The sequence below is a fragment of the Columba livia genome, unplaced genomic scaffold (genome assembly GCF_036013475.1).
Source record: "Columba livia isolate bColLiv1 breed racing homer unplaced genomic scaffold, bColLiv1.pat.W.v2 Scaffold_206, whole genome shotgun sequence".
NCBI classification, from domain to species: domain Eukaryota; kingdom Metazoa; phylum Chordata; class Aves; order Columbiformes; family Columbidae; genus Columba; species Columba livia.
Window position 1 is genome coordinate 150,525 of NW_027043202.1, and position 26,384 is coordinate 176,908.

At 51.4% G+C, this 26,384-nt stretch overlaps 2 protein-coding genes across 2 annotated transcripts; one reads left to right on the forward strand and one right to left on the reverse strand.

Moving 5' to 3' along the window:
• Positions 1–10,014: 10,014 nt before the first annotated feature.
• Positions 10,015–12,258, reverse strand: LOC135577985 (olfactory receptor 14J1-like). The gene is made up of 2 exons (XM_065048140.1): positions 11,584–12,258; positions 10,015–10,221 (listed from the first exon to the last, which is right to left on the reverse strand). The coding sequence occupies exons 1-2, from the start codon at positions 12,256–12,258 to the stop codon at positions 10,015–10,017; spliced, it is 882 nt and encodes a 293-aa protein (XP_064904212.1).
• Positions 12,259–24,953: 12,695 nt separating this feature from the next.
• On the forward strand, positions 24,954–25,901 carry LOC135577986 (olfactory receptor 14A16-like). Its single transcript, XM_065048141.1, has one exon. It carries the CDS (start codon positions 25,113–25,115, stop codon positions 25,899–25,901), a length of 789 nt encoding a protein of 262 aa, XP_064904213.1. The 5' UTR covers positions 24,954–25,112.
• Positions 25,902–26,384: the final 483 nt, after the last annotated feature.

A 26,384-nucleotide genomic window follows, 5' to 3' on the forward strand; every position in this document is an offset into this window, starting at 1 on the left:
ATCGTGGGGAGACAATCAAAACCGTGGGAGAAGGTTTCCCTTCACCCTTTTTCCCCCTTCCCCCTTCAGGCCACAGTAGTCTACAGTTAATCTCCACTCATCGCTAGACTTACGCACTGGCCAAATTGGGCTATTGAAAGGTGAGCGAGTCTTCCTGATCACACCCCGGCTTTCCAGTTGACCAACCAATTTCCGAATAGGAATCCAAGGGTCCCGGTTGGTGCGATACTGTCGACAACGCACCGTTGTGGTAGCAATTGGCACCTGCTGATCATCAACCATCAGCAGTCCTACAACAGAAGGGTCATCTGAAAGACCAGGCAAATCAGACAGCTGTTCAATTCTCTCAGTGTCCACAGATGCTGTACCAAATGCCCACCTATACCCTTTTGGGTCCTTAAAATACCCTCTCCTGAGGTAGTCTATGCCAAGGATGCACGGAGCATCTGGGCCAGTCACAATGGGATGTTTTTGCCAGGTTTTTCCAGTTAGGCTCATTTCAGCCTCTACAACAGTCAGCTCTTGGGATCCCCCAAGTCACTCCAAAAATACTGTTGAGTTGTGTCCCCTTACAGCCTGAAGGAATTATGGTGCACTGAGCAGCAGTGTCCACCAAAGCCTTGTACTCCTGGGGGTGTGTTGTACCAGGCCATCCTATCTGTACCGTCCAGTAAACTCTGTTATCCCTTTCCTCCGCCTGGCTGGAGGCAGGGCACCTCTAATCTCGGTCTTCCACGGTCACTCGCTGTGAATTAGAGGTTCCTTCACGAGCACCAGAATCTCTTTTGTAAACCAGGCAGCCCTTTTCCTAGAAGCCTGCCCTGTTAACTCATGCACTCGTTCTTGAAGTTCCCCAGTAGGTTTACTGTGCCACTTACTCATATCTTCTCCCTGCTCACGTAGGAAGGACCACAGCAAACCTCTGCTGGTGGCCTGCCTGTGTTCTCTCTCTGGAGATTGGGAACGCCTTCTCTCTCTCTCTGGGGACTGGAAACGCTTTCTCTCTCTCTCTGGATATTGGAAATGCTTTCTCCTAATAGCTGAAGCATTGGTTCGTACAGATTGAGAGCCACGTGTGTGTTCCCTGAGTGCTTTCATTTCTCTCAACAGCTTTTCAAAACAGTCAACAGTCGTTTCACTCAGTTTCTCCACCCTAGAGACATAAGCCCCTAGGGGATCAGAAAGGTTTTCCTCAAATTCCCGGAGCCGCTCAGTCATGTCATTAACACTTTGTCTACCGCCAGTTGACACGAACGTTCCTGCCAATATCTTAGCATATGGAGCTGGTGCACTCTGTGAGAATCTGCGCCACATAGACCGTGTACACTCAACTCTATCTGGATTCACCCCCTCCTGGCTATCTGGCCCAAAACAGATAATCTCTCGCACAGCTAACTCTCTCAGGAACTGGATACCTCGCTCCATAGCATTCCATTTCCTTGATGTGCATTGACAGTCATCCTTGTTACGAAATCTTGTTTTCGTGGCTGTCAAGAGTCGGGTCCAGAGGGCCGTGGGGTTGGGCTCACTGGCAATTGCCCCATCAAGGGTGGAATCCCTTGACAGAGATCCCAACTGCTTGGCTTCTCCGCCCTCCAGTTCTCTTGGGTCAGCCCCGTTATCCCAGCATCGGAGCATCCAGGTTAACACATTCTCACCATCTTTACGAGTATAGTCTTTTCGCAACTCTCTCAGCTCACTTGGAGAAAAAGACCGGCTAACGGTCACTTCCTCCCCTGATGATGCCCCTGGGGATGAATGCAGCCCCTTGCCATCATCTGCAGCCCGATTAGTCTTCTTAGTCGCTTCTTACAACCAGCTACTGATGCCAATATGGGTTTAAGATTATTGCTGGGCTTGTTTTTGCTACAACAGGAACAATGCCCCTTTGCAGCAGAGGATCTGCCCGTGGGCATGTCTTTACTCTTCTGCAGTTAATGAAGCGCTTCCAACACGGCACCACCTTGCATTACCCAAGTGCTTGAATTAGGGATAATTACCATGTCTGAGCTGTCAGGCAGCCATCTGCCAGCCCACAGAACCTGGTGCCTGAGCCCAGAGGCTATGCCTATGCTTTCACACCTATGCTTTCCATAGCAGGTGCCCTGGGGTTTAGCTGAGACCTGCTCCCCCGCCTGTTTTCCTACCTGGACATCTAGGAGGTGAGAGAGGCCACATGCCAAACACATGGAGCCGGCACCAAAACGTTGAGATTCTTTAATGGAATAGACGTAGGCTGGCAGGTTCCTGCACCCATGGCAGCACTTTCGCAGAGCAATTCATTACCATCATGTACTAGAGGATTGTTTTTCATAGTTTCTTTTAGTAACTCTAAAGGGAAAGAGAAGAAGTTCCTTTGTATGTGAACAACCTCCTCAGTAATTTCATGCCACCGCCATTGCCAGGTGGTTTCAGCCATGCCCAGTGCGTGACCACCAAGAGCAGGGACAGCGCCCTGGGCCTCCTGGGCACAAGGACAGCCTCGGGGCCAGCAGCACCCCGAAGTCCTTCCTCCAAGGAGTGCTGGGTGCATGGGCAGTGGGTGGGGTGGGACACTGGGGGCCCATGTCACCTCCGTGTCACAATGTGACCACGGGGCAATGCTGATGTCACAATGCCCCGGGGCAGTATAAAAGGGAGCAGCGTCCCGTGTCTGCTGCCAGAGCTGGCCTGGAGGCAGCCTGAAGACATCGGAGAGGAAGTCCTTGAGGAGCCGGTGGAATCCCTTGACAGGGGCTGAAGGAGGAAGAGCTGGACGAGGCAGCTGGAGTTTCTCCGCTGCAAGGCCATCTCCCAGCAGGGCAACCTTCCAGGTTCATCTGATGGATGAACATCCTTTTCAGCTGGATAGCAGCAGCAAAATGAAGGGAATGCCTTCTTGAGGAGCACTGCAGAGCTCACCATCCTGATGGAGTGGGGAGCTAGGGTCAGCAGCTGTAGGAAGTGGAATGCAGAGTGGTTTGAAGGGGGCCCGGTGCTCTCCCGGCCACCAGAAGGTAGATGCGTGGTTGGCATAAGGTGATGGAGCGACTGGCTAAACTGGGCAAGGTTCCAAGTGTTTGTCAGGGATTTCCCCAGCATGCACTGGTAGTGAAAGGAGGGGGAAGGAAAAGAGGGAGAGAGAAGAAGAGGGAGAGGGAGAGAGAGAGGGAAGAGGTGAAGCAAGAGGAGAAGAGAGAGAAGAGAGAAGAGAGAAGAGAGAAGAGAGAAGAGAGAAGAGAGAAGAGAGAAGAGAGAAGAGAGAAGAGAGGAAGAGGAGGAAGATGAAGAGGAGGAGGAGGAGGAAGAGGAAGAGGAAGAGGAGGAGGAAGAGGAGGAGGAAGAGGAGGAGGAGGAGGAGGAAGAGGAAGAGGAACATCCTTTTCAGCTGTATAGCAGCAGCAAAATGAAGGGAATGCCTTCTTGAGGAGCACTGCAGAGCTCACCGTCCTGATGGAGTGGGGAGCTAGGGTCAGCAGCTGTAGGAAGTGGAATGCAGAGTGGTTTGAAGGGGGCGCGGTGCTCTCCCGGCCACCAGAAGGTAGATGCGTCCTTTGCACAAGGTGATGGAGCGAATGGGTAAGCTGGGCAAAGTTACAAGTGTTTGTCAGCAATTTCCTCAGCATGTAGTGCTAGTGAAAGGAGGGGGAAGGAAAAGAGGGAGAGAAAAGAAGAAGAGGGAGAGGGAGAGAGAGAAAGGGAAGAGGTGAAGCAAGAGGAGAAGAGAGGGAAGAGAGAAGAGAGAAGAGAGAAGAGAGAAGAGAGAAGAGAGAAGAGAGAAGAGGAGGAAGAGTAAGAGGAGGAGGAGGAGGAGGTGAAGGCCGTGGTGAAAGGAAGAGGAAGAGGAAGAGGAAGAGGAAGAGGAAGAGGAAGAGGAAGAGGAAGAGGAAGAGGAAGAGGAAGAGGAAGAGGAAGAGGAAGAGGAAGAGGAAGAGGAAGAGGAAGAGGAAGAGGAAGAGGAAGAGGAAGAGGAAGAGGAGGAAGAAGAGAAGAGAAGAGAAGAGAAGAGAAGAGAAGAGAAGAGAAGAGAAGAGAAGAGAAGAGAAGAGAAGAGAAGAGAAGAGAAAGAAGAGAAGAGAAGAGAAGAGAAGAGAAGAGAAGAGAAGAGAAGAGAAGAGAAGAGAAGAGAAGAGAAGAGAAGAGAAGAGAAGAGAAGAGAAGAGAGAAGACATCATCATCCTATCATTCTATCCTTCTATTATTCTGTGGTCTTCTGGGAGGCATGACCAGCCTGTGGGCCAAGGAGCCAGGTCTTGCTCAAATGCTTAGGGAACAGCCGATCGCCAGTGTTGGGGTCAGGAAGGAATTTTCCCCCGGGGCAGACTGGCCCTGGTCCCCGGGGTTTTTTTGCCTTCCTCTGCAGCATTGAGCATGACCACCTGTCAGAGCTCCTCTGGGCCCTTTTGGCTCGGTTCATGCCCACTGCTCTTGCCCTCCAAGGCACCACTCGTGCCCTGGCTTTCTCGGGTTCTTTCTCCCAGGGCAAGTTTGCAGCAGGAGCCAGCTCTCCTCCTTCTCCTTCTTCTATTAAAATTTGTAATTTTAATAAAATAAATATAAATATTAAAAAAAAAAAATAAAATAAAATTCTGTTTCCAGTTGTATCCTTTGTGTATGTGTCCCTGAAATATTTTTTAGATCTAAAACCTCACTGGCATTTCAGTCACAGGTGGCTTCCATGAAGAATTTTTTCCTCACATCCAATCTAAACCTCTCCATGTGCAACTTGAGGCCATTTCCTCTTGTCCTATCACTTGCTACTTGGGACAAGACACCAACACTCTCCATGATAAAACCTCCTTTCAGGCAGCTGTAGAGAGTAATAAGGTCTCCCCTCAGCCTCCTGTTCTCAAGGCTGAACAGCCCCAGCTCCCTCAACCGCTCCTCGTCAGACTGGTGCTCCAGACCCTTCACCAGCCTTGTCACCCTCCTCTGAACTCTCTCCAGCACCTCAATGTCTTCCTTGCTATGAGCAGCCTAAAACTGCCCCCAGGATTCAAGGTGCAGCCTCACCAGTGCCCAGTACAAAGGGATGATCACTTCTCTAGTCCTGCTAAAGCTCTGATTGAATCAAGGCTTGAACACCTTGGTGTGACCCAGTTGGTGACAGGTTGGACTGCAGACTCCTGAGGTCCCTTCAACCTCAGTTCTCTCATGATCCCATTGTGATGTTGGGCTCTGTTTCAGACTGGAGCAGAGCAGGCGATGATGGGGCAGGATCCACCTGTGCTGTAGGTGACCATCTGAACCAACATCTCAGCCAGTGAACCAGCCAACACCTCAGTGTGACTCGCTCTGGGCAACGTGTGAGGAGTCCTGGGCAGGGAAGGTTCAGAGGGCATGGGGCGCTGTGCAAGACACAACATGATCCTGGCTTAATGCTTGTAGGGCCATCAGAAGTCAGTTAATGAAAGAGTTTTCCAGAACTGGGGCTGGCTTTAGGACACAAATGTCTTCAGCTCCAGGGACACAAACACCTGGTGCCAGTGTAGATGCCCCGGGAACCCCTGCCCAGGCTCCGCCTGCACTGCAAGGTGCTCTGGTCTCCCCAGGTCCTGTGTGATAGATGCCAATCCCAGGCCAGCACCTCAGGTACACTGGGCCCCTAAAATGGCCCTGGCTGTTTATGGTGAGACAGCTGATGAATGATGTACTAAGGGATGGAGAAGAAATATTGGTCTTCCCCTGTACTTCTATTACCAACACTCTATGATTTCATCTCCCTCGTCATTCAGGAGTTCCCACCTCTCCTGATTAAATGTCCCTGCCCAAGGACAACTTTCCAGCACTGTCTGGACGTTTGCCCTTCCCAGTGCTCTCAGGTTTCTCCTCCACTTGCTCTTTGGTCACTCAGTGGCCTCTCAGCTGTCTGGTTTCTGCTTTGAGCTTCAGGGAGTTACAAACTTGCCCCGTTCTTCAGAGCTCTAATTAACATGGCAGTCAACACGTTCATTGTGTTTATTTCGATCCTCTCCTATCTCTCTGTCTAAACCAGTTCTTGTGTGGGTGTCCCTTGTGGATGCTGGACCTCACCAGATCCAGCTTACACACACAGCTGAGGAAAGTGTTTTGCTGTTTATTAAACTGATGTAGGAAAAGTGATGCAATCTCTGGTGGCCAATGAGGGAACCGGCAGACTGGGGGTGGGGGTGAGGAGCCAGGTTGTCCATACAGTGTCCAGCCTCAAGGACTGTTCTCCTGCCTGTCCAGATGTCTTCAGGAGACCCTCGGGATCAATGTCCAGTGTAGAATGCTGCTGTCACTTCTTCTATACACTGGAAAATGACAGAAAACACCCTGGAAAGAAAAAACCTCCTTTATGAAATCTTCTTTGAAATCTTCATCAGCAAGTGTCCCATTGAAACCTCTCCAGTTAGTTCTACAAGTCTGGAAGATTTGAAGGAAATTAGGGAAAGAAACATCGCTCGTTAGGGCTTTCTGTGTTTTAATGAGCCCCGTGGCGTATTTGGTGCTGAGTCCATGAACCTCAGATACCAAGGACAGACTGAAGAATCTGCTCAGGAAGTTCAAGCCAGAACAAACTCCAAAGTACCTTGAAGCATTAATGGGCCCCACTGAGGGCTGTTCCTGACAAAGCCTCCCCAGGGACTCGTTAGAGCAGATAATTGGAGGCAGTGATTGCATCAGGCAAAGGCAAAGTGCAGCAGCTCTGATGCTGAGAAAGCCCTTGGTTTGTCTGATGAAGGACAATGGCCAAGCCTTGAGCCCCTGCCCCTGGGAAGGGAGATCCTGTCCCTCACAGGTGGGTCAGGGCTCTTCCTGGGGCTGTGGGGAGTGCGATGCCCAGTGCAGGACAATGGTGTGACACTCCCTGGGGATGCAAGGAGGCAATGGGGTGCCATGGCCATGACAACCATGTGTCTCCTCTAAGACCTCACTGGCAGGGACATCAGCCATAGCCAAGGGGACAAAGACCTTGGCTCTTTCAGGGACATCCAGCCTTGCCAGTGCCCTTGGCCATCTCCACCACAGTCCATCCTGCACTGTCCCAGACCTGTGGCTGTTTCCCCACAGGCTGCAGACACCCCATGCGCTTCCCCACCTTGTTCTCAGCCCAATGTATCCCCACCTGTGCTGCTGTCTCTCCATCCGCACCAGCTGTTCCTGGAAACACAAAGTCATGGCTGATCCAGAGTCGCTCTGAATGACCACAGCACTGCGCTCAGAATGACATTTCTTTATCCTGAGCTCAACTCTGGACCTCCACAGCTGCAGTTTCTGATGATTTTCCTTCCTCATGCTGTTACCTCTACCAAAAACAGTAGAATAAAAGAAAATAAAAGGTGTCATCTTGGAAAGTGATTTTCAAGATTTCTGAAGCTACTACTGCCCTTTCTTGTCATGGTTTTACCACAGACATCAACCAAGACCATGAGAGCTGCTCACATCCTGCTCCCAGTCCCCAGGTGGGATAAGGGAGAGAAGTGAATGGGAAGGGAGAAACTTGTGGGTTTAGACAAAAAAAAATAATAAGACAATAAAAAGAATACATTACTATTAATATTATACTTGTACTAAGATATACGTAAAGTAAAATATGACACTCAGTGCCATGTCCCACAGAACTCCCATCGTGCTGAAGAGGCAGCCCAAAAGAAGAGAGCACCCTGGTACTGAACAGCTGATCCCAGCAAGAGAAAGTACACGTGCAAAAGGCAGAGAGGCCCAAGGGCCAATTGAAAAACCGCAAAACATCATAAAACTGAACTAACACCGAACTCCCAATAGAATGGAACTTCCGAACAGAGCTAACCAATGTAGCCAGAAAACCAAAACAAACTGGCTGGAAAAGGCATCTCCAGCTTTATACTGAGCATGACAGTAATTGTAGAGAATAGCTCTTTGATTGACCTGGATGTCAATCAAGGTGCTGTCCTGTCAGTGCCCTCTCCTGCCGATTTGCATCTGCAGCTGCACTCCAGAGAAGTCCTTGGTTTCATTGACAATAGTCAAGGTAAGTTAAATAGAAATAGATAAATTAAATTAAGAAAATATACTCAGTGCTATCCCCCGTGTAACTCCAGTCACACGGAGCAGCCAGTCCTGCAGAAGGGAGCACCTTGGTCCTGAACAGCCCATCCCGGCAAGAGAGAGCAAAAGGGCAACAGGCAGAAAGGCCCAAAGGCCAACGGCAAAATGGCAGAACGGCAAAAGGCCGAACTGACATCGAACTCCTGACAGAATTAAACTTCTGAATGGAACTGACCAAACCAGCTGGAAAACCCAAAGTAATGGATGTAACAAGCCCTAAAAGCCGGCTGCAGCTTTAGACTGAGCATGGCGCTAATCATAGGGAATATTTCATTGATCAACCTGCGTGTCAATCCAGGTGCTGTCCTGTCTGTGTCCCCTCCTGCCAATCTGCATCCACAGCTGGATGGCCAAAGAAGTCCTTGGTTTCCTTGACAACAGCCAAGCTATCAGTGAGTTCTGACATTCCTTTCATAGTAAATTTCAAACACTGTAAAGCTGTTAAAAGACAAAATGAACTCAATCCCAGGGAAGAAATAGCGTTATCTCATTATTCTCATAGTAAATCTAAACAAAAGACTGTACTGGCTGTGAAGGAGAGAGGTTCAAAATGCATGAAGAAAATTAACTCAATTTCAGTAAAACCAGCACGTTTCCTCAGTCTCCCCTTCACCAGGCTAAAGAAGTTTGGGTCTCTCAACATCTCCACACATGACCCAGACTTTCTCTGGCCACACGACAGCTCCTCCCGTTCCTCCAGAATGAGGAACCTCACACTGGTACACACGGCTCCAGATGTGACCACACCAGTGCTGAGTCACGATGGGCAATAACCGCCCTTGTCTGGGTGGCCACGCTCCTCCCATTGCAGCCCAATGTGCTCATGGGCATGTTCCTGTTTAGCACCACTGAGATTTGGCTGAACATCCAGGCTCAGAGGGTTGTGACCAGTGGCACAAAGCCCAGCAGGAGGTACCATGAGGAGCACTGAAGGACACCATATCCCCACCCAACATCTCCTCCTCTCTTGGGTCCCTGGAACCACCTCAGCGACAAGGGAAAGAGCACTGCCTGTATGGGTGGAGGAGATGGGGTCTGGAATGAGGGTCCAGGGGCAGTTTCTCCTGGTTGTTTATGCAGTAACAAGGTGGGCTGGGGGGGGATGGTCTCCAGTTTCCTGCACACTGCCTTTTCTGGTGGAGATCACAGAGGCTGCCAGCCCTTTAGAGGACCCAGGACAGGCCTTGTCCTTCCTCTGGTCACAGCTGGACCTCAGTTCTCCAGCTCAGCCCCAGCTCAGGAACCTTGTCTAGGGATGACTTTTGGGGTAAGGTTGACAAGAGGAGTGCATAAGTTTGTCTCAAGGACATGTGATGAGCACCAGGACTGAAGTACCAGAGCAAAATGGTGTGGCTTCTGGGTGAATACTTTCTGCAGTGCAGGTCCGGACACAGGGTCCCAGACTTACTTTCCATGCCACCCCTTAGGAGGGAAAATGCACTAAGAGATGGCATGTGGGGGACACCAATCCTTCTCCAGCTATTTCCCAGGCCTGGTGAAGCACCAGGACAGCAAGGACTTCTGGCCCTGCACCCTTAACTCTGGGTGTTATCTTGGGGCAGCTGAACAACAGCATTTTTCTCTCCAAGGCAATTTCCAGCCCAGGTCAGCTCCTGTCTCATCTCCCCCATCCCTCCTCTGATCTGCTCTGGTGCTCCTGGCCCCATCCTGTGCTCCCCACAGGGCCCCATCCTGGCACTGATGCTCTGCAGAGCAGGTTGGCTGCAGGACCATGGGGTGACTGCACACTGGTTGTGCTGCTCAGTGAGGGACACAGATGCAACTGGCTGGGCTGCACTCTAACTGAGCTCTTTCCTGGGGGTCTAAAGCTCTGGAATGGGTCCAGAGCATTTCTTGTGACTCACTGGGTTTTCCACTCATTTGGGTTCAGCAATCCCTTCCTTGTCCTTCAGGTTCCCGGAAACTGGTGCAGGAAGATGCCGCCTATCCCCTTCCCAGGGACAGAGGTAGGCTGACCAGCCCTTAATTCTTCAAATCCTTCTTCAGGCCCTTCTTGAAGATGGGCTTGACATCTTCCTTTCCCAAGGACCTCAGAACTTCTCTGATTCTGCTGTCACTTTTGAAAGCACAATCCAGAATCACGGGCAAGGGTGATGCAGCAGACAGGAGCACTTGCAATGAGCCGTCCCAGCAGCTGAGATGAATCTCACTGGGCCACTGGGCTTGTTCCTGGAGTCACACACAGAAATGCCAGGGTTCCATCAGAGCTGGTCTCAGGACTCCTTATGCACTCAGGGATGTTCAGAGACAGAGTCTGTCCCTTTTACTTACAGAGACAGGAGTCACATTGTACCTCTGGCTTCCTGTTGCTACCCCAAAGGGATTGGAGGCACCTCAGCTCCACATCATGAGAAATGGACACGGGGACCTCAGTTCAAGGAAGAAGATCCCAGTGGGTGGTTTCCCGTGGGCTGTTACTCCCAATGTGAAGTGACCTCGAGACAGGCCTTCATGCAACCCCCAGGAATAGCTGATGGCGTTTCTGCTCACTCAGGTTCATGCCATCTCACGCACATGATGTGCATGCTCGCATCTCATATGTACAATGCAAACATGGACTGCTGACCTGCTCATTCCGTGTCCCTCCATGGAGGGAAGAACAACCTCGGAGAGCTGGGGAGAGAGGTCAGTGTTGGAAATGGTGGTTGTGAGGGGCCAGTCGATGATGATTGACCTGAGGCTCCTTCCATGGGGTGTCCAGTGCACAGGGGCACAGCCCAGCCCCTGCTCTGCTGGTCCTGCAGGTCTCTGGCAGGAGCCTGGCTGTGAGAGGACACTGCTGTGTGCCAGCCCTGCACACACACACTGTTCAGCTGCACACTGGGGTTTCATATATAGGTCACTTTCTTGGGCATGTTCTTGGGAGAATCTCTGTAAGAAGAATTAAACCTTCAGTCCCTGCCCATAGGAGATCACCTTTCTATCTGGAAAGGCTGTTGTGAGGCCAGCTCTGTCACAGCAGTGCCCATTGCCTGTCCCTGCCTGTGCCCACAGCACTGACACACAGCAGGACGGTGACCAAGCTGCCAGAGCACTCAGGCCTTGCACCAACACCAGGGATGAGAAGGAGAGTGTGCGAGTGGAACCAGAACAGCTCTGGAAGAACAAGCACTGCTGCTCCCTGGCAGGGCTGCCAGGATGGACTCTTTTCCCTCCTCCCATGGACACAAGAACTGTCCCTGCAGTTCCATAAGACCTTGCAGGAAGGATATAGTGAAAAACAAGTCACTAAAGAGCCCTTTATTCTTTTTAGAGACAAGGAGAGCACTGCTGCTCATTTAAGAGGAAAACAGTTATAAAAGAAAAGCCAGCAGTGAATTAGAAAGGGGTTGACAACATTATCACAATAAGAAAACAACCAACAACAACAGAAAATCCAGTTGACAGGCTGGGCTTGTAATTAGCTACATTAAAACTCCTGTATAGAAGAAGATGGCCAGTTTATTGCTTCAGAAAACAGAGGGATATGAGTTTGCACAGGGCATCCTTGAGCTCCTGGTTCCTCATGCTGTAGATGAGGGGGTTCACTGCTGGAGGCACCACCGAGTACAGAACAGACACCACCAGATCCAGGGAAGGAGAACAGATGGATGGGGGCTTCAGGTAGGCAAATGAACCAGTGCTGACAAACAGGGAGACCACGGCCAGGTGAGGGAGGCAGGTGGAAAAGGCTTTGTGCCGACCCTGCTCAGAGGGGATCCTCAGCACGGCCCTCAAGATCTGCACATAGGACACCACAATGAAAATGAAACACGTAAAAAATAAACAGGCACTGACCACAAGGAGCCCAAGTTCCCTGAGGTGGGAGTGTGAGCAGGAGAGCTTGAGGATGTGGGGGATTTCACAGAAGAACTGGCCCAGGGCATTGCCCTTGCACAGGGGCAGTGAAAATGTGTTGGCCGTGTGCAGCAGAGCATTGAGAAACCCAGTGGCCCAGGCAGCTGCTGCCATGTGGACACAAGCTCTGCTGCCCAGGAGGGTCCCGTAGTGCAGGGGTTTGCAGATGGCAACGTAGCGGTCGTACGACATGACGGTGAGCATAGAATACTCTGCTGTTATCAAGAATGCAAATGAAAAGAGCTGTACAGCACATCCTGTGTATGAGATGGCCCTGGTGTTCCAGAGGGAATTGGCCATGGACTTGGGGACAATGGTGGAGATGGAGGCCAGGTCAAGGAGGGCGAGGTTGAGCAGGAAGAAGTACATGGGGGTGTGGAGGTGCTGGTCCCAGGCTATGGTGGTGATGATGAGGCCGTTGCCCAGGAGGGCAGCCAGGTAGATGCCCAGGAAGAGCCAGAAGTGCAAGAGCTGCAGCTCCCGTGTGTCTGTGAACGGCAGGAGGAGGAACTGGGTGATGGAGCTGCTGTTGGACATTTGCTTTTCCTGAGCACGGGGCGCTGTCATGAGGAAAAAAAAGACAGTGAGAAGCCAGGGAAGAGTTCTGCGACAAAAATGATACCAAGTCCCATAGACCCTCCCCTGTCACACACAGACACCCTTTTCTTTTCCTAGGAGAACTTTCTCCAGCAGTGTGGCTATAGCCCTGCTTGGTGCTGGAAAATGTGCAACCAAGAGCAGGGGCTCTGCCCATGGGCCGTCGAGAAGTCAGCCCAGCTCTGCAGAAGTGGGGCCACAGGAACGGTGGGGACTGTCCTGGTTCTGCTAATACAGAAGGGCTATCAGCACTTGCTTTCCCAGTGATAGGGAACACAGATGGTGAAGGTAGTTTGGGCTTTCCAGGTTTTTTTACACCTCCCTCCATATTCATTGCGGAGCGTTCTTGTTTTTCATGGTTTTTTTCAATGTTTTTCATTGACTAACATGGCAGTTGTGATAGTAAAGACCTACCCATACATGTTTCTGGATTAATTTCTCTCCTATAGCTTATTTTTGTTATTTAAAATTCGCATATCTACTTAGTTGAAACCAATATTCTCATCCTTCTCAAAATGTCTGTATGCCTTTGTATGTGTATTCTTCTCCTGGTTTTCCCCAGATAAAACATTCCTCTATATAAACTTAAAGCACACTATACCATAGAAAAAGTGTTTCAACTCAGGTGTTGAACATAATCCAAACAGCAGCAGGAGCAGTCTCCCCAAAGTAAGTGCTGAACACACACGAAGACTAGCACAGTTTGCTAAAAAGAGCTGCCAGAACCCTACTGCTATGCTCACTGTAAAATATATACCTATACATATATATATTGAATTCATATAGAGACGTATTTGGCAACAATCACAGTTCCAAAGATGTATTCCTTTGTAGGTTGTGGAAAGTACTTTTTGGGCCTTTTTTTATTTATTTTTTCCACAGAACAAAATAAAATTTATATCCATCCTGTTGTTTCTTCCATTTACTCAGCAGTTTCCAAAGCAATAGGTCTGTGCAATTCTCCTAATTCTGCCTTTTGGACAGGAGGATCTATCCTAGGGCATCAACCATGTGGCAAAGCTGAGCTTTCTCAGTCCAATTCAATATTCTGCTGAGGGCCTTCCTCTTCTCTGGATGATGTCTCCAGATGTCCTTAGTTCTCTTTATCCTGACGTTCTTGGGTGTCAGAAACCCGCAGCATTTCTGCTGCACTCAGGGAGAACAGAGCGAGTCCTGCGAGACCAGAGGGTGCCTGTGGGTCAGTGCAGAGTGAGGGCAGCTGCTCTGTCCCTCTGTCTTGATCCAGCTGCCCTGGGCTGGCACCTTTCTGAGATGGAGCCTGATCACCCTCCCATGTTACCCTGAAAAGCCACCAGGCACTGCTGAGAGCAGAGGGATCCACCTCAGACCGTAACAGGTCTCACCCTTTCCTAAGGTCTCAGCACCCAACGTTTAGCCCCGGACACACACAGCTCATTCCGCAGCCCCACAGACTGCATTGCCCACAGCCCACAGGTCAGAGCAAAGCTGGGACACATGTGCCCATGGACACACCTGCAGGAAAGGACCCACAAGCTCAGGCTGTGACTCTGCAGCTGAAACTGCCATCCCCAGAGAGCCTGACAGCAAGAACAAGATCCCAACAGCAGTGACCCAGAGCAGGGGAGCAAGAAGGAGAATGCGGTGAGGGTGGGTGTGAGAGAGGCCAGGGCAGAGGCAGCCGGGCACTCAGACAGCGTCACCTTCCCCAGCTGTGCAGCACCTCCCAGACACCAACACTGCCGGGCAGCTGCTCTCAGCCCCTGTGCTCTGCAGAGGAACTGGAGCTCTGGCTGCACAGGAGCTGCTTCATGCCTTGGAGCCCCCGGCCCTGAGGGCAGAGGCTTTGCTGGGTGGGACAGGAGGCCAGGGGGCTGCTCACAGGAGGGATCTGCACTGCAGGGGGTCACAGGGACTTTTCTCTGTTCTCCCTCCCATAACCATTCCGGGTTTGGTTTCCTCTCATTTCTGATCATTTCCCTGCTGCCTGGAGATTCTCCCCTGGGAGGTGTTTCCCTGTCCATGTCTCTTCCCTGTCAGTGCTCACAGACCATCCCACCCTCTGTGCCCTCCCCCTGGCCCTACAGATCCTGCCTGTTCACAGGCACTGCCTGGGGGCATCTTCCTGTTTGCCGTCTGGAAAACAGGACAGGTCAGACTAAGGCTGACGGGTCCAGCCAAGGTGGTGCAGGTGCTGTGCACAGGCAGAGGGGTGGGGAAGGGATGTCATGAGCCTTCTGGCAGATGGACTGATCACTCAGAGCTGCAGTTCAGGAGTCTCAGTGACGTGTTTAAGCATGAGAGCTCCTTTTCATTTTATCCTTTCCTGCACCCCCCACCCCTTGGGAGAGGAAACTGAAAAGACAGGCTCAGGAAAGCTCCTTATCTGTCTGGTAATCCTTGTATTGATCTTGTCATTGGGGCATCCACTTGGAAACATGCCAGGGGTGATCTGGAGCTGTGAGCAGTGCTGACCCATACAGCACCCTCTCCACAGCACGACCCTGCCCTGCCAGATCTTGCTCCTTCCCCCCCCACAGTTTCTCCCCACAGCACCGTGGGGATCTCCCGGGCAGGCTGAGCGCTGACCCTGGCAGGCGGCAGAGTCCCTGCCCGGCACAGCCCTGGGGTGCAGGGACCCTGCTCTGCAGGACAGCCCTGGGCACCCCTGGGTGCTCACCCGGCTTCACAGCTGTTCAACATGGCCTGACAAGAGCCCCGTCCTTACAGACCCCACAAGCTGTGCCTGTGCCAGTTTCAGGAGATGCCTCCAGGAGCTACAGCTGCACTGCCCTGCACCCAGAGACTTACCATGGCAAGGGCTGCAAAGGTTTCTCCTCCAGTGAGCTCTCAGTCATCCTCCCAGTCCTGACCACCTTTAATCTCTCTCTGCCTTGCTCGTCTCCTGAGATCCCCAGGCAGAGCCCTCAGCCCTGCTGCATGTGCAGAGGAGCTGCTCCTGGGCAGAGCTGTCTCTCTGCAGCGCTGCCGCTGCCATGAGCTCCCTGTGTCCCAGGAGCCCAGCCCAGCTCAGCAGCACAGGAGCAGCCCATGATGTCCCTTTCTCTGTCTCCTCTGGGCTCCTCCAGGTGTCCCTGGGCCTCCACTGGCACAGCTTCACAGTTTAAGTAATCAGTGGTGTTGATTCTCTCTCCTCTTCAGAGACACTTCTTTCCAGCATTGTTTTTTTCATTTTAAAAAATAAATCGGTAAATCATATTTTCTTGTCCCATCATTAGACAGGACATCAGGAATGTTACAGCAAAGTATCTAATTTCTCCAGGCTAGGGGAGGAATATCTTCATTTGAATGAACTTAGGCATTTTGTTCTGGTTTTACACTCCTAGGTCTAGAGAGACATTCATCGGTCTTTGGCCATGTCATGTCTGTGCTCTGATGCAAAGCCTTTGCACACATGGGCTCTTGGACACTTGGTACCAGGTTTCTTGTGCAGGTCAGAGCTGGGCTGGTGCCACAGCTGGGGTGGCTCAGCCCAGATGTGAGGCAATGTCCTCAGCCAGGGACCTGACTGGGGGAGCTGGAGCTGTCAGTGCTGCAGACAGAGCTGTGACACGGATGGAATGAACTGCCAGGCAGGGTGGCAGGAGTGAGTTCATCTGGTCTCAAGGACAGCAGCCTCCAAGCACACCAACAGTCCAGATCAAAACTCAGTCCAGACCTGGAAGGCAATTCAAGGGCCCCATAATGAGATGTTACTACTACAGGAACAGTTAAAGGAGAAACAAAGACACTGTGTGGACACTTATGAATTTAATATGTGAAACAACTGATATTCTCTGTATCTCTTGTCCTCCCTCTTCACCAGTCATGTGTCCCAGGCCTCTGTGACTGGAGGCAGAACAACCAGCAGTGGATGTGGATCAAGTTGTGGTCACTGGAACTAACACAATCCTCTCCAGTCTATGGGACAGCAGGGGCAGCATCCCAGGAGCTGGGACAGCAGGACGATGTCACAGTGAGGCCACTCTCCACCATCTGTGAAAGCTCATGGAGACTGGGGGGACTCCCTGACCACTGGCAGCTCTCACACAGTGTGTGCACTTTTCAAAATGGCCAATGGGTGAGCAGGGAACTAAGGGCTGTGCCCCAGAGCATGTCCACTGGGACCCCATTTCTGGGTGTCTGGAAGAGAAGGTGACGGGGTTTGCCCAGGGCAGGTTGTGCCTGTCCATCCTCTTTGCTTTCTGTGAGGAAAGGACAGGGTTGTGGATGTGGAGAGAACATTGGTGGTCTGTTACCTGGAAGTCAGCAAGACATTCAGTGTCATCCCCTGCAATATTCTTGTGTCCAAGGTAGGATATTATGGTCTGTGTTAGTGTGCAAGTAGATGAGTAAAACCAATCTGGATGGTTGGGCTTGGAAAGGTGCTGTAGAAAGGGAGAAACTTTCCAGTCCTGAGGACAGTCAAGCACTGGAAGCTGTTTCCCAGGAGTGCGCACCCACTCTGTCCCAGAAAGTGATATCCAGTTTGGATAAAGCCCTGAGTAATCTGGTCTGACCCTGCTGTGAGCAGGAGGTTGGTCAAGACACCTCCCGAGGTCCCTTTGAGCCTGAAGGACACTGTCCTTCCTTTCCCTTCATGTTTTCAATTTAGGGACAGCTCTCAGGTTCTCCCTGACCAAAGGAATAATTTACATGTGCAGGGCTGCTTTACAAGTGCCTCCAAACAGTCCTGACCACAACTTTTGCATTCCTTTTCATTTGTCCCAATCCAGGGTCTTTTTTGCTCTCCTAATGCCCTTGCAGAAAGAACAACCCTCCTTGTTAATCCTTTCAGAGCAGGTTGTTCAAGAGGTGTCAGCATCCATGTACAGAGTCTGCACAGCAGCCAGGCAGCAAAGCCACTGTTACAGAAATGGAGATGAGACGCTTGACCAGCTCCTTGCACCCAGATATCAGCGTGACATGTCTGCTGAGATTCCCGGGAACACCTGAACTGTAAGAGCAGAGCATGTGAGTCCTGGTTGGGTATCCTGGCTTGTCTCCTGACCCATGTGGTGCTTCAGGCTGTGAAGAGAATCAAAACCAGCCATTGGACTGGGGTAGTTCCATTTTACACGTGTCACACAGGGCAGATGAAGGGAGCTCAGAACTCCAGACTCTGCTGCACGGTTGGGACTGCAGAGACTGGAAATGCAGGTGACAGTGTGTGTCAGTGCACACACATAAAGATTCGGGCTTCCTTTGATCCTTTGCACTGACCTGGGATCTGTTCCTTGGCCTTCTTTGTCTCAAAAAGAAACTATTCTCCTATGCAACCTCCACATCACACCACATAAGAAATAATTAAAAGGTAGAAAAATAACGAAAGAAGCACAATTTGGGGGTAATTCTGTCCAAGAGGTGTACTCTTTAAATGATTAAATAAAAAGCAAGTGAGAGAAAAAGCATTGTTCTAAAAACTTATTCCAAGACACAACTGCTGAGGTGTAGTAGATGCTTAGAAAAGCAATAATGACTGTTCGGACTGAAATTAAAGAGATTTAAATCATGACTGTTTGGACTGAAATTAAAGAGATTTAGGTCATCATGATCCTCGGTGAGAATAAGGAGTTCCCTGTTACTGTTACTAGTGACAGCACCACTGTTCACAAACATCCTTCAGAGCATCTCCATTGTTCCTGGGCTCCAAAGCTCATCCTGCTCAGAGTTTGACAGGATTGCTGCAAACCCCTGTGACCCAAATCTCTACAACTGTCTCTGCTCAACAGCCTCTTACCCCAGGAAGGGGAAAACTGCCAATGCAGACACCAACCCAGTGCCCAACCAGCCTGGAGAGCCAGGACGGTTGTGCCACACAACAGCAGACTCCGAGGGAAGCTGGAGGTGATGGGATTGGAACGGTTTCAACCCAAATCAGAGAATCAGAGAATCATGGAATCATTTAGGCTGGAAAAGACCCTTAAGAACATGGAGTCCAACCATAAATCAAACACTGCCAAGACCACCGCCAAACCATATCCCAAAGTGCCACATCTGCCCATCTTTTAAACACCTCCCGCAATGGAAGCTCAATCCTGAGCTGGCAGGACACCATTGGCTGCAGTTGGACATAAGATACTGGTCATGGCTGTGAGTTCAGCCCTCGCTGGCAGAATGTCTCACACCCTCACTGAGGAGGGCAGGGGGCTGGGAGATGGGAGCACGTTTCAGTTTCCAGATCCCAGCACAGAGCCCAAACCATCCTGCCCTTGGACTCTGGCATCACATTTCCTGAGATGCAAAGCTGGTGGCCTTCTGAGGATAATCATGTTAAAGGCATGAATAATCCTTCAGGTGTTTGTGTAACATGTCTAGGAATGTCAGTCGTATATGCTTATATTGACATATCTATAAAATAGTACACTGCGTCTGTGGTAGCCCCTCTGGCAATGACAATTGAATAGGTATTTGCACTATATGGCTCCATACCTCATCCACAAGCACACATCTAAGTGGTTCAGATGAAGAGTGGTGTGGCAAACGTCACCCTTTGTGTCCCCAGGTGATGGACACTGCTCATGTGCCTCTGCAGAGAGTGGCAGGAGCTGGATCCCCTTCTCGGGACAGACTCCTTCCAGGAGAGACACAGACACAGGGGGAACTCATCAGGGCTTTACGGCATTTCACTTGGCATCAGTTTTGACGTATTGGGTGCTGTCCTGTGACTGCCCTTTCTGCACAAATGATCATACAAACACAACCATTTAGTAAGACATGGTCATAAAGGGCTGTTATGGACAAGGAAGCTCACCATGAACTCTGGAGAGAGTGAGGAAGTTTATAATAAGCACCAGGAAGAACCAAGAAGCTCAAGGCCTCTTCTGAAGAGCGGGAGGCCTGAGCAGCCGTGATTGGCCATTGTAGGTGTGGGAGAGGGTCAGGGCATGTCAGGGAGAAGCAATGAGATGGGTGATGGCTTCAGTGAACCCTTCCAGCCATGTCTGAGCCCAGAAATGGAAAGCAGTTGATGTCTGCAGGTGGAGGAGGAACAGGAGGAAGATTTTCCTGGGAATACGGAAGGAAGAAAGGCCTCTCTTGGGCTAATCCTGTATGGCAGTGCCATTTGCATGCTGTGGGCATGGCTGTGCCTGGGAGATGGGGAACGGCTGCTGCTGGGGTGGCTGTGCTCAGTCATGGCCCATGAGCTGACCCTGCTCTGCTCCTCTCTTACACTGCCCACACTTGGATGGTCCTCAGGAATCATCCATGAGCCTGGTGGATCCATGAACCTCCTGGAGTGATGGGTATGGATCCAAATAGGGGATTCAAGCAAGTTTGGGACTGGGACATTGTGGTGATTGGTGACCATTGCCAGGTGTATGAAAGAAGCTGGATGAGTTGTGCTTTGCTCACAGGCATTTCCAGCTCCACAGAAAAGCAGAGCCTTGCAGTTAAAGCAACAGCACTTGACATAAAACCCACCCCCAAAACACAAAACACTCACACTGACCACAGGAAAAGCCTTAAAAAACGTTTGAGAAAAATCTACCAGGTCCCAGGGGTCAGGGCTCAGCCATTCTGGTGATGAACAAGCATCAAGGGCTGACATGGCATCAGAGCCACCTCCACATGGCCCTCACCACCTGGAACCAGTGTCTCCAAGTCTTTCCTTCACGAGTCCCCAGGGACAGGGACCTGCACTGGTTGTTTCCTTCACAGCTGTGTCAGTGATGGCCCTTTGTGGGGTCCCAAACACCCTCAGAAACTTGGTATTGCTTCTGCCTTTCATTTCATTAGAAGTCTGTTCATTCTCTCAGTAGCTGCAGTTCAGGATCACGGCAGCAGAGGGCGCACTAACATCTAAAATGCTCTTACAAGCCGAGGCTCTGTCCGTCATTTTCCTAAAGCTTTTGAGTCCCGTGTGAATGATTAGAGAGATTTCAGAACTGTTGCCAAACACAGAGCATATCCATGATAAATAATAATAAAGCCAGATTTCTTATATTTCCGTCCCCCTCCCAATGCCCTCATTTCCAAAACAGCTGTTATCAACAATCTCCAGTATATACTGATCTAGAGAATCTCCTGATAAAGACTGAATGTGTCCGAGAAGTGGGTGCTAAAGCATCACTTGAGCAAGGAGACAGGCCAGGACACCTCAAGAGGAATCACACAACTCTGGACCAAGAGGTGGGTGTTCCTGGCAATCTCAGGTGCCACAGCACAGCGATACTTGTGTTCAGGGGACCGGTCAAGTGACCCATCTCCTGTTCTGTAACGGTGTCTGAGTTTGCTCAGGTCACCCCTGACTTGAGCCCCATCCACTGCTGGGTGTTCTCCAGACTCCTGCCTTCAGGTACAAAGTCCAGGAGACCTTGCTGGTGAAGATGGAGGCAAAGAAGCCATGAAGAACCTCAGTCCTGTCTGATTCTACTCTTACGAAGTTCAGCAGCAGGTCTATGTTACACTGGTCTTTTTCTGTAAGGAAGCTGTGTCAGCTCATCTCGCTGCCCTCAGCCTCCCCTACAGGTATCAAGTCCAGGGCAGCTTTGGCATCATCCCCACATCCATGGACAAGGTTTCTAAATTCCTCCTTTGCAGCTTCCCCTGCTCCCACCTCTGTGTGCTGCCTTTGTGCCCTGGAGCTCCATCAGTTCAGACAAACACCCTCACGAGATAAATGCTTCATTTCGCTGGTTCTCAGATAGATCATTCTTGTGCTTGGAGCAGCCTGTCCTGAAAGGCTGATCAGATTTCCTGAGCTCCTTCACCCTTCTGAGCTGCTTCCCATGGCACCACCTGAATCAGCACCCCCAGTATGTCAAAGTCTTCTCCTCTGGAGCCCACCAGCCTGTGCTCTGCTGCTGGCCTTCCTCCCTCCCCTCTGGTGCCTGGGACCCCACTGTGTCCTGGTCACAACAGCCAAGGTGGACACTGACGTTCACATCCCTCACCAGCTATTCCTTGTTTCCCAGTTCCAGATCCAGTTGAGCATCACTCTCATTGGCCCACAATGCAGACACATTAAGCAGTTGGCCCAAGATCCTTTGGACTGATGGCACTTGCCACTTTGCCAGGCCAGTTAATGTCAGAGCAATTACAGTTCCCGATAGGAACCTGCTCATTGACTGGTGACTTCCTCCTTGAGTTGCTGACAGAAGATCTTGTCCATTTCTTCTACATGATCATGTAGTTTGTAACACCCAACACATTGTCACTCTCTATTGGGTTTACATGACAAATTCTTGGAACTGGGGGTAGGTGTGGCTGTGCTACAGCTGTCACCTCTCCGGGAAGACAACAGGAGTTTGACCAATGTCAGACAGAGCTGATTTCAGCTGCTCCAAGATGGACCCAGTCCTTGCCCAATCTGAGCCACTCAGTGATGTTGGCAGCACCTCTGGGATATTGTATTTGAGAAAGGGTAAAAAACACTGCACAACAGCAGGTGGGAGAGAGAAGGGAGGAGATGGGAGAGAAATGCACTGCAGACACCAAGGTCATATCCCATAGGACCCAAGCAGGTCCCTCAGCAGGCCAAAGCCTGCTCTCCTGAAATCCTGCTCTTGGCCTTGTTCTCATCTCCCAGGAGCCTCAGCTCCACTTTCCCATATCTGACTGTTCCATCCTGACCAACTCTTTCTGGTTTGTAAGTGTGAAGTCCCACAGGGCACCTCACCCCACTGACTCCTCAGCCACCCGTGTCAGGAAATGTTGTCAATGAGCTCCAAACCCTCCTTGTCCCCAGCCAGGAACCTGGTAGGTGTGGGACCATAGTCCTGCCCTTGGCCTTGCACAGCCCCACATCACGCTGTCCCAGGAAGGGCCCTGGGCAATGTGAGAGGGACAGGATCTGCGTTCCCAGGGCTGGGGGTCAGATCTTGGCCCTTTGGTTAATGAAACACATCCAGGTTTACTCAGCATCAGAGAGACCTTTACTTTGCTTTTCCTGACCTGTCATCTCTGCCTCCAGTTTTCTTCTCTAACCAAACCTGAGTATTGTTTCTCAGTAGTGTCCCTCAGTGTGACCCATAAACCTTACAATAAACTTTGGAGTTTGAATCTGACTTTGACTTCTTGAGAGGTTTCATCAACTTCCTCCAGGGTCTGAGGTCCATGGACTCAGCACCAAACCCACCAGAGGGGTCATTAAAGCTTCTTGGGCTGCTCCTGTGCTGCTGAGCTGGGCTGGGCTCCTGGGACACAGGGATCTCATGGCAGCGGCAGCGCTGCAGAGAGACAGCTCTGCCCAGGAGCAGCTCCTCTGCACACGCAGCAGGGCTGAGGGCTCTGCCTGCAGCACCGAGGGCACAGGAGCCAGGCACAGAGAGGGAAATGCAGTCTGGGCTGGGAGGATGCTGAGAGTTCACTGGAAATGAAATCCTCTCAGATATGAAGCCTGTGGCTGCAGGGCATTGAATCTGCAAATCATGGTAGGATCTCAGAAAGCTGTCACATTGCAGAGCCTGCGAGAGATGTAAGTACAGCTCTCAGAGGTTCTCTCATCAGAGGGGAGGATGTGCTGCAGAGCAGGGATTGCCTTCTGCACTGTCAGAGTGACAAGACGTGAATGCTGCGTTCTCCCCAGGATGGCTGTGGGGTGTAAATGTAAATGTGCAGGCAGGGGTGCCCAGGGCTGTCCTGCAGAGCAGGGTCCCTGCACCCCAGGGCTGTGCCGGGCAGGGACTCTGCCGCCTGCCAGGGTCAGCGCTCAGCCTGACGGGGGATCCCAGCAACACCGAGGGGAGAAGATGTGGTGGAGGAGCAAACCCTATCGGGCAGGAAAGGTGACTCTGCAGTGGAGAGGGTGCTGTGTGGGTCAGTGCTGCTCACACATCCAGATCACCCCCAGCATTTTTCCAAGGGGATGCCTCAAGGAGAAGATCAATGCAAGGATTGCCAGACAGATAAGGAGCTTTCCTGAGCCTGTCTTTTCAGTTTCCTCTCCCAAGGGGCGGGGGGTGCAGGAAAGGATAAAATGAAAATGAGCTCTCATACTTAAACAAGTCACTGAGACTCCTGAACTGCAGCTCTGAGTGATCAGTCCATCTGCCAGAAGGCTCATGACATCCCTTCCCCACCCCTCTGCCTGTGCACAGCACCTGCATCACCTTGGCTGGACCCGTCAGCCTTAGTCTGACCTGTCCTGTTTTCCAGCCTGCAGACAGGAAGATGCCCCCAGGCAGTGCCCTGTGAACAGGCAGGATCTGTAGGGCCAGGGGGAGGGCACAGAGGGTGGGATGGTCTGTGAGCACTGACAGGGAAGAGACATGGACAGGGAAACACCTCCCAGGGGAGAATCTCCAGGCAGCAGGGAAATGATCAGAAATGAGAGGAAACCAAACCCGGAATGGTTATGGGAGGGAGAACAGAGAAAAGTCCCTGTGATCCCCTGCAGTGCAGATCCCTCCTGTGAGCAGCCCCCTGGCCTCCTGTCCCACCCAGCAAATCCTCTGCCCTCAGGGCCGGGGGCTCCAAGGCATGAAGCAGCTCCTGTGCAGCCAGAGCTCCAGTTCCTCTGCAGAGCACAGGGGCTGAGAGCAGCTGCCCGGCAGTGTTGGTGTCTGGGAGGTGCTGCACAGCTGGGGAAGGGTGACGCTGTCTGAGTGCCCGGCTGCCTCTGCCCTGGCCTCTCTCACACCCACCCTCACCGCATTCTCCTTCTTGCTGCCCTGCTCTGGGTCACTGCTGTTGGGATCTTGTTCTTGCTGTCAGGCTCTCTGGGGATGGCAGTTTCAGCTGCAGAGTCACAGCCTGATCTTGTGGGTCCTTTCCTGCAGGTGTGTCCATGGGCACACGTGTCCCAGCTTTGCTCTGACCTGTGGGCTGTGGGCAATGCAGTCTGTGGGGCTGGGGAATGAGCTGTGTGTGTCCGGGGCTAAACGTTGGGTGCTGAGACCTTAGGAAAGGGTGAGACCTGTCATGGTCTGAGGTGGATCCCTCTGCCCTCAGCAGTGCCTGGTGGCTTTTCAGGGTAACATGGGAGGGTGATCAGGCTCCATCTCAGAAAGGTGCCAGCCCAGGGCAGCTGGAGCAAGACAGAGGGACAGAGCAGCTGCCCTCACTCTGCACTGACCCACAGGCACCCTCTGGTCTCACAGGACTCGCTCTGTTTCCCCTGAGTGCAGCAGAAAGAAACACAAGAACACCCAACAGAGGAAATGGGGAGCAAATGTAAAAAACATAGAACTCTTAAACTGCCTGGACACTTCCCATCCCATAGCACTGGCAGTGCAGATGCTGACAGGCCTTTCTGCATTACAAGTGGTTTCACCTTAGAAAGCTGAACACCAGGACTGATCCCTGTCCCAGCTCAGTTCTGTAGAGGCGGATTGATTTATGAAGAGCCCGCAGGCAGAGGCATCAAACAAGGCTCCGGCCATGGAGCTGAAGGAATATGCCCTGTAAAAAGAAGAGTCTCTGTCTGTGATAGGTAGAGCGTCTTTGGAAAATAGTTTTCATTGTACTTGAAAAAGTCTCACCTAACTTGTAACAGTGTTTCCTCCTATTACAGTGCCTCCTGTCCGAGGATGCAAACGTCCAACAGCAGCTCCATCACCCAGTTCCTCCTCCTGCCGTTCACAGACACACGGGAGCTGCAGCTCTTGCACTTCTGGCTCTTCCTGGGCATCTACCTGGCTGCCCTCCTGGGCAACGGCCTCATCATCACCACCATAGCCTGGGACCAGCACCTCCACACCCCCATGTACTTCTTCCTGCTCAACCTCGCCCTCCTCAACCTGGGCTCCATCTCCACCACTGTCCCCAAATCCATGGCCAATTCCCTCTGGGACACCAGAGCCATCTCCTACACAGGATGTGCTGCCCAAGTGTTTCTGTTTCTCTTTTTAGCTTCAGCAGAGTATTGTCTCCTCACTATCATGTCGTACGACCGCTACGTTGCCATCTGCAAACCCCTGCACTACGGGACCCTCCTGGGCAGCAGAGCTTGTGTCCACATGGCAGCAGCTGCCTGGGCCACTGGGTTTCTCTATTCTCTGCTGCACACGGCCAATACATTTTCACTGCCCCTGTGCAAGGGCAATGCCCTGGGCCAGTTCTTCTGTGAAATCCCCCAGATCCTCAAGCTCTCCTGCTCACACTCCTACCTCAGGGAACTTGGGCTTCTTGTGGTTAGTGGCTGTTTATTTTTTATGTGTTTTATTTTCATTGTGGTGTCCTATGTGCAGATCTTCAGGGCTGTGCTGAGTATCCCCTCTGAACAGGGTCGGCACAAAGCCTTTTCCACCTGCCTCCCTCACCTGGCCGTGGTTACTCTGTTTGTCAGCACCTCTTTTTTTGCCTACCTGAAGCCCCCCTCCATCTCCTTCCCGTCCTTGGACCTGGTGGTGTCTGTTCTATACTCATTGATACCTCCAACATTGAATCCCCTCATCTACAGCATGAGGAACAAGGAGGTCAAGGATGCTCTGAGGAAACTAATCACTGGAGGCATTTCAAAAATAATAAAGTGTCTGTCATCCACCCTTTAACGGATAACAGCTTTAATGTAACTCATTAGAGGCCCAGATTCTGTGTGTGTGTTGGTGGTATTTATTTTTTAATAAATCATGATATATTTGTCATCCCCTTTCTAACTCATTGTCTGCTTTTCTTTTCAAACCCACTGGCTGTATAAATATGCAGCCATTCTCTCTGTTTATTTAAACAAAAAAAAGGGCTCTGCAGTGACGTTTTTTTCACTGATATTATTCCCCCAAGGCCTGTATGGAGCTGCAGGGACAGTTCCTGTGTGCATGGGAGGAGGGAAAAGAGTCCATCCTGGCAGCCCTGCCAGGGAGCAGCAGCGCTTGTTCTTCCAGAGCTGTTCTGGTTCCACTCCCACACTCTCCTTCTCATCCCTGGTGTTGGTGCAAGGCCTGAGTGCTCTGGCAGCTTGGTCACCGTCCTGCTGTGTGTCAGTGCTGTGAGCGCAGGCAGGGACAGGCAATGGGCACTGCTGTGACAGAGCTGGC

Bases quoted from the DNA above. Each gene is read 5' to 3' on its own strand.
- LOC135577985 (XM_065048140.1), bottom strand. From the start codon at position 12,258: ATGTACTTCTTCCTGCTCAACCTCGCCCTCCTTGACCTGGCCTCCATC. The intron at 10,222-11,583 runs GCAGTGAACCCC...GTGTGACTCCAG, and splicing joins TGTACTCGGTGGTGCCTCCA to GAACAAGCCCAGTGGCCCAG.
- LOC135577986 (XM_065048141.1), top strand. From the start codon at position 25,113: ATGTACTTCTTCCTGCTCAACCTCGCCCTCCTCAACCTGGGCTCCATC.